The 8,166-nt window shown below is 37.8% G+C and overlaps 1 protein-coding gene across 11 annotated transcripts in view; it reads right to left on the reverse strand.

Moving 5' to 3' along the window:
- The window catches only part of LOC106877382 (RIMS-binding protein 2), an 888,511-nt gene that overhangs the window by 657,587 nt on the left and 222,758 nt on the right, over positions 1-8,166 (reverse strand). For all 11 annotated transcript variants that reach the window (XM_052976546.1, XM_052976547.1, XM_052976545.1 and 8 more), the window contains 2 exons: positions 7,914-8,093; positions 6,950-7,066 (listed from right to left, as the gene is read on the reverse strand). In XM_052976546.1, coding sequence (XP_052832506.1) covers positions 6,950-7,066; positions 7,914-8,093 — 297 coding nt within the window. The remainder of the gene's footprint in view (positions 1-6,949; positions 7,067-7,913; positions 8,094-8,166) is intronic.

Below are 8,166 nucleotides of genomic sequence, written 5' to 3' on the forward strand. Positions count from 1 at the left end.
TCGAGCGAGATCGTTGCCAGTGCCCCTGGACTGGCTCATGTGTGGGTGACACATGAAATGCACCATTTTGAGCATGGCCATTGCCAGTACCGCCTGACTGGCCTTCGTGCGGGTGACACGTAAAAGCACCCACTCCACTCTCTGAGTGGTTGGCATTAGGAAGGGCATCCAGCTGTAGAAACTCTGCCAAATCAGATTGGAGCCTGGTGTAGCCATCTGGTTTCACCAGTCCTCAGTCAAATCGTCCAACCCATGCTAGCATGGACAGCAGACGTTAAACGATGATGATGATGTATGTATGTATGTATATATGTACATATATGTAAGTGACACCCAGTACACTCTACAGAATTGGTGGGATTAGGAAGGGCATCCAGCCAAAAATACAAAACAGACTGGAGACTGGTGCAGCTCTCTAGTTTACCAGTTCCAGTCAAACTGTCCAACCCATGCCAGTATGGAAAATGGACACTAAATAATGATGATGTGTGCATATATATGCATATACATACATGTACATATGTGTGTGTGTATATATATATCTATATATATAAAACAAAGGATGTGTGTTTACACACACATTACTTATGCGCCAAGGATGGTCATGCACTATAACATTTTGCCCAGAGCTCCCGCATAAAGTGAGAAACTGGGGGAAAAGGCATTTCACTAGGTTTTTCTCTAAAATCTGCAGTTTTCAACCGATTCTCTCCCTTTTCTCTCTCTGCTTATTTCTATCTTCTCTTTCTTTTTCTCATTCTCTGTTTCTCTTGCTTACATATATTCTCTCTCACCCTCTGTATTAGTTCCTCTCTTTAAGTCTATGTCTGTTTCATTCACTCATTCATTTACTCTCTCTCTCTCTCTGAAAACTGACTTCAGTGTATTTCAATTTTGTCATGCATGGGCATATGGCATAGTGGTTAAGAGCACGGGCTACTAACTCCAAATTCCGAGTTCAATTCCAGGCAGTGACCTGAATAATAATAATAATAAAATAATAATAATAACATTGTAAAATACTTTGGGAATGGGAACCCAGGTTCGAAATTTCCCCAAGACACCTGATGAAGGTTGGAGTGTATATCAGCCAAAACGTTGTGCTAACAAAACAACAAACAAGATGAGGACAAATATCCGTCTAATGTAAATAATGTACATAATTCCTTATCTCTTGTGATACAGCCTTCGTTACTAACCAATGAGAATTCAACCATGCCACTGAGTGTTCATGCGTTAGAAAAAGATATCCTAAAGTGGCTCAAGTTTTTTCACTCAAGCTATTTTCTTCTAGAGCTTTATACACTGAAATGGGGTTTGTAATTTCTGTCTATAAATTGACTTCCTTGTATGATATAATAGTATTTCACTTTTATTCTTTCACATTTAATTCTAATGTGGTAAGACTATAATATTGTTTCACATTTATTCTTTCACTTTTGTGTGTGTGTTTGCACATTCGATACGTACAAGAGAGTAAAGGACATTTTATACCATGATGACAACAACGTCACATACATGAATCTCTGAGTGTATGTCGGTAGGTGTATGAGTGTGTATGTCTGTCTGTGTGTGTGTGTGTGTGTGTGTGTGTGTGTTTCCATGTTACTTACATTATTAAACACACACACACATCTACATATACACATGTGACAACTGACATGCGTGAATGTATGCCTGTATGTGTCTCTCTTACTATATGTGTGAGAGTGTATGTGTACAGATCGTCACACTGTATATGAATTTGTATGTGTCTGTGAGTGTGTGTGTTTGCATGCCTGTTACGTACATTATTAAACACACACACATACATCTACACATACATATGTGAAACCCCAGCCATTCTTGTCAAAACTGAACCTTCCACAATTACGTGCAAGGTCCAAGTTATATAAAAATACACATCTACCATTCAATTAACAGTTCATAGCTATTGCAGCAGTTGCAAGATTGCAAGGTATTACAATTTGCTTATATTTGGTTAATTTACACAAAAACATAGACATACTATATACAACTTATAAAAATAGAGATTAATGTATATTTTTTCCTATGTTCATAATTTTTTGTTTAAAATATTGAAAAAATATGGCACCAAAGAAAATATGTAATCTCTCCAGAAACACCTATAAAGCAAGGAGGAGTGCAGAAAACCAAAGGCAAGAATCTCAAGACATAAGGGACATGAAACTTTCCGAACATCAGCGAAGGCATACTGCAGCATGTCTGATGGAGTCCCAAGACAGAAGGGAAATGAAACTTTCTCAGCATCAGCAGGGGCATGCTGCAGCACATCAGATTGAGTCTCAAGAGAAGGGTGACGAAACTTTACCAAGATTAGCAAAGGCATGCTGCAGCACTTAATGCTGAATCATTGAAACAATGTTTAGGACACCAGATTACACAGAGGTCCAATAGAATAGCTCTCAGAAACAGACCATGTACAAATTCGTTCTTCACAACACCTGGAGCTGCTTTCATATATGATCCAGCCCATTCTTATAAAAATGATAATTCTGTCCAAATTGGTGTGCTAAACTCAAATTGTTGTTTATGCAAAGCTTTAAAATTTACTCCACAAATGTTTTATTGTCAATGCTGCACTTTCCTGTATCACCTGTTTCAACATAACTGTAATATATTTATACAAACTATGCCGTTTTAATCTTGAGCAATGTCGGGTATCTCTGCTAGTATATATATATATATATTTATACCAATGTATACACCTATCTAAAATCTAGTATTCTTTATATTGTGTCCATTTAACTTAGCAGTTTCACAAACAGAGCCAATAATTAAGTACCAAACTGAAATAAGTAACAACGTTGATATAAGCACCTCAAACTCTTGAAGGTAGTACCCCAGCATGGCCTCAGTCCAACGTGTCAACCCAGTAAAAGAGTATTAGAATATAGGCTTTTATAAAATAATCACTTTTCATTCAAATATTCTTCTCTGATATCTATATAGATCTGCCTGATAGCTTTTCTAACTTCTCCATCTTGTTCTTGGCTAAATTCCATTTTGCCTCCTCTGTCTGGCCCCTGCATGAATGCCTATATGCACTACAATACATCACATAGTGACTCCCATTTCTCACCATTATGTCTTAACAATGCACAAGGAGTGAACTTCTTGTTTTCTCAACTTTTGAGAAATTGGAAAAATGCCAACATTAATCACATTGAGACATAAACCATATTCCATCGACTGAAATCATACAGCAATTCACACACAAGTAAAAGATCTGGCTCAGTGACTTATCTAAATAGAAGCCATATGATGCTACTGACTCCACCGTTTCACAAATGGAGAAGCAAAGAGTGTAAGAAAAAAAAAAATAAAAGCAAAATAAAATGTAATCGTCTATAAATTTTATTGATGTAGATATATGAAATGTTAAGTGAGCAAAAAGGGAGAGAACTCGTGTTATATCAAACTTTACGAAAGACAAATAAATTTCCATTTCAATTTTTAGTAAACTATTCTATGTATTTGTTTTGAAAGATTCTTGATGTGAAATAATCTGCTGTAACAGATATTGTTATATTTGGGGATGGTCAGCTTTTGCCAATAAACACATGCACTATTTATTTGATCTTCACTTTACCTCCATTATTACAAGTAGCTATTGTAAAGCAGGTTGCAGGCAGAATTGTTAGCATGCCAGACAAAATGCATAGCAGCGTTTCATCTGCCTTCATGTACTGAGTTCAAATTCTAGCAAGGTTGACTTTGCCTTTCATACTTTTAGGGTTTATAAAATAGGTACCAAATGAGCATTTAACCACCACCCACCGAACTTGCTGGCCAAAATTTGAAATAATAATAATAATAATAATAATAATAAAAATAATAATAATAATAAATGCCCGGATGCAGTACCAGGCAGTAGCTCTCATGGCTTCTGATCTTAATTGATTGGAAGTGTTATCATGTACATTGTTTTGTCGAAATTATTATAACATAAATTTTATATATATATATATATATACAAACATATATCTTGGGTCATCTCATATATAAAGTGTTTATTTTTTATACTTCTTTTATTTTTCAAAATTAAAATAAAGAAAGTTCTTTTTTAATCTAAAATATACTCTCCTTCATTTTCTACAATGCTCATCCATCTATCTGGTAGATTTGCAAGGCCCCTCTTCCAAAATTCAGTAGTCTGTGATGAAAAATACTTCTCCAGTACTGTTCTGACCTCATCTACAGAATTCATAAAACTGTAGAATAAATGATAATCAGATGGGGCAATGTCCAGCAAATATAGTGGGTGGGGCATCGTTTTCCCATTCAAACTGCTCCAGTCTTTCGAATGTCATCCTTGCTGCATGTGGCTGAGCATTATCCTGAGGGAAGAATACCTTTCGTCTTGAAACTCAATTTGCTGACTTTTCCGATGGCACACAAGTGTCGATGAATGGTTGAATGACCAAACCTAAGCTTCTCGGCTAGTTCCTCAACAGTTACAACAGGATTTTGGACCACCAGAGTTTGCAGGACATCTTCGTCGATCTCTGCAGATCTTCCAGGACGTCTCTAAATCTCTGTCCATTTGCAGCTTCCACACCCTTCTTCTCGATACCAGTCATCTTCTGGGCATCCATGTAGCCCTGATCCTGAAGTCACTAACTACCAGTCTATGTTGTTGGATACATTCTTCGCCTGGGAAGGTTGGACAACATACAGTCACCTAGTCACCTACCATTCTGGCAGACACACTTGCCAAATTGACTACAGCCTCGCCAGAAAAAGGGAAAGATGGCTGCTTATAAATGCCAAAACCTTCCCAGGCGAAGAATGTATCCAACAACATAGACTGGTAGTTAGCGACTTCAGGATCAGGGCTACATGGATGCCCAGAAGAAGATCGATATGGCGAAGAAGGGTCTGGAAGCTTAAAGATCCTGCAAATGGACAGAGATTTATTGATGTGTTACTCGAAGCCTTTGACGAAATAGAGGGGGATGTAGCTTCACACGATGTGGAAGACAACTGGAGGTTTCTATGGGACAACCTGCTGAGGGCCATTGACCAGATCTGTAGATGGTCCAAAGTCCCCTCTCAATGCAAAATAACGTGGTGGTAGAACAATGTTGTTGACAGGGCTATTAGAGAAAAGAAACAGGCTTGGAAGGACTGGAAGAACTGTGGTAACAGGGAATTCTATCAGACTGCCAGAAGGGAAGCTAGGCGACAGGTTTATTTAGCCAGAGGGGAAGCAGATAAGAAAAAATTTGCCAATGTTCTGCACCATGAGGACCAAAGACTTGAGGTACTTCATGTTGCAAGACAATATGTGAGAGAGAATCATGATGTCGTAGGAGAGAAATGTGTCCGCTATATTGAACTTTCAACTGTTAGCACTTGCATGTGAAAATTGTTTGCAAAACAACATATATATATAAATATATATATATATACACATACACACATACATATATAAAGGGTAGAGGCCCCTTCAGTCATGAATGACCTTGGGATTGCACCTAGAAATTTAACCTCTGAGGCATAAGTCTGGCCAAGGTTGTTCATGGAAGACCAGCAGTTACCAAGTCATACCAACCTCCCCTCTCCATGTTACTAATGTTATCCAAGGGAAAGGCAAAAACTGATGCAGCTTGGCACCAGTGACATCGTAACTCATTTCTACAGCTGAGTGAACTGGAGCAACGTGAAATAAAGTCTCTTACTCAAAAACACAACACACAGCCCAGTCCAGGAATCAAACTCACTACTTTATGGTTGTGAGCCCAACATGCTAACCATTGAGCCATGCACCTTTTTTTTTTTTTTTTTTTTTTTGCAGACTTTGCAGAAGGCTCATTGGGCCAGTGACCCAAAACTAAAGAGAGCATTAATAATAAAGCATTTATTAGTACTCTACCAATATGCTATTACACTACCATTGATATTACTTTAAATTTAGTTTAAATGAAAAACTTCTAAGTTCACAAATTTTTGGAATTCTTTTAACATTTGAATTTTCAACTGTTAGCATATAACAAATTCTCATCCAAACCTGATCCCAATGCTGGATGTTCAAGAACCAAATGAAGGGTAGATTTTCAATCTCAGAATCATCCTGATTCCAAAAAGGTATAATATATCTATGCAGAGCAAATGTAGACTGAGATATAAGAGTCCTGGATGGATGGGCAGATAGAATTTTGCGTCTATTATTATCAATTACTCTTTCAAAATTATCCACGGCATGTGCTGGTTCAGACAGGTCCTCTGCCTTCTGCCAGATCATCTTCCCAGGGCCTTTGATGAAGCAACTGTGGGCTGGAAGAGACCCAAGGGCAGGCTCTGCACCAGATGGTTGGATGTGATAACGGAAGATCTCCAGAGGCTAAACGTCATCTTGGAGGATAGAGAGGAGCTGGCACAGGACTGCCAGTGATGGGAGGCACTGCTAGACCAGGTCAGCTCTACACACAATGGCACCTTTGGGACCATTAACCTGGGATAACCCAAGCCTCATTGAGCAAGAGCATGAGTGAGTGAGTGATTACTCTTTCAAAATGCACCTTCGGCCTGGTTAATGATAATACTTATTTACAGACTACACAAAGTACAAAACAAGTTCCACATAGATTTAACATGCAACAACTGACACAGCAGTATTGAATATCAAGTGGATACTAGTGCAACCCCTTCTCCCTCCAGCTGCATCTATATTTGCTGTCAACTATATAGAAACTATCTAAAACAATTAGCAAAAGCATAATACATGTTACCAAACAACTCATAATATGCATGAAGAAGAACAACAAAAAAATGTGAATTTCAAGACTGCAACATGACCAGAAATATAATCTATTTTCATAAATATAATACTTGCAAACTCCACTCAGGAAGCAGAAGTCAACAAGATATCAAGTTATAACACGGAAATTAAAAGGTAGAAATAAAAAAGGAATTGTTGTCTTACCTGAGAAGAGACTGACATTCTTGTCCTGACTACCTGTTTTTCTAAATGGAGCCTTTCTTTGGCAGCTTGCTTAATAATTGCTTCAAGTTCTTCTTGATCTTCATAAAGACGAGAATTCTGAAGAAAAATGTTAACAGATTGATACTCACTCCCAGTATGTACATATCTGATGGTCATGTAATGTGTATGAATGAAGACAGATGCGTCAGGGAGGTGCTGAGCTCTATTGTGGAGAGACTATGTGGGACAAAGTGTTGAGAAAGGATTTTCAGACATTGGGCCTCACAGAGGGACTGCGACTCCAGGCAGTTTGCTGTATTTGAGAAGACATGTCAAGCTAAGTAAAATCATAGTTGTCATTGCATACATGCATGTCGCCTTCATCCTGCTTCAGCTGAGTGATCATAACCTTGGGGGCTCATGGGTGCTGGTACCACATAAAAGTACCCCTGCCAGTGCTGTGTAAAGGCACCCAATACACTCTGTAAAATGGTTGGCATTAGGAAGGGCATCCAGCTGTAGAAACCATGGAGTCTGGGTAGCTCTTCAGCTGCTATCAAACTGTCCAACCCATGCCAGCATGGAAAAGGGACATTAAAGTATAATGATAATATCATCATCATAATCATTTTAATATCCACATTCCCATGCTTGCATGGATTGGATGTACTTTATCACTCAAATGTGATTGCTTTATCTTACAGAATCAAATTAGATTGGTTTATAATGCAGTCTCAGTTGTGACTGTTTTATATACTTCACAGTAAGTAGTTTCACATACATGTGGCTGATTACACATCATAACATATACAGGTAACCAAAATGGGCTTAATCATTTTAAACTAAGCTTTAAAAAGAAATACAAAGAAGTGTATGGATATAAGTTAATAAATGAGTCTACAATATTAATAATACCAATGTGCTCAAATGCTGTGTGTTTTAAACATTGCCAAAATTAACTTACCTGTGGCAGTTGTTTTGACATGGAGCTAATTTTTTCTGCCAATATCTGGTATTGCCTTTTTAATTCTTCAATTTCTTTCTCTTTCGCCAGTAAACTCTTTGAATACTCAGCATGTTCTCGAGCCCTCTGTTTTTGAAATTGTTTTCTAACTGATTCTGTATCATGGCTTTCACCAGATTTCTGTGTAAAAATAAAGTAAAATTATTTCATCAGGCCATGTTCTTCAATAAATTTGATCCTTCCATCCACATTC

This window comes from Octopus bimaculoides, chromosome 25 (genome assembly GCF_001194135.2).
Source record: "Octopus bimaculoides isolate UCB-OBI-ISO-001 chromosome 25, ASM119413v2, whole genome shotgun sequence".
In the NCBI taxonomy this organism is placed as follows: Eukaryota; Metazoa; Mollusca; class Cephalopoda; order Octopoda; family Octopodidae; genus Octopus; species Octopus bimaculoides.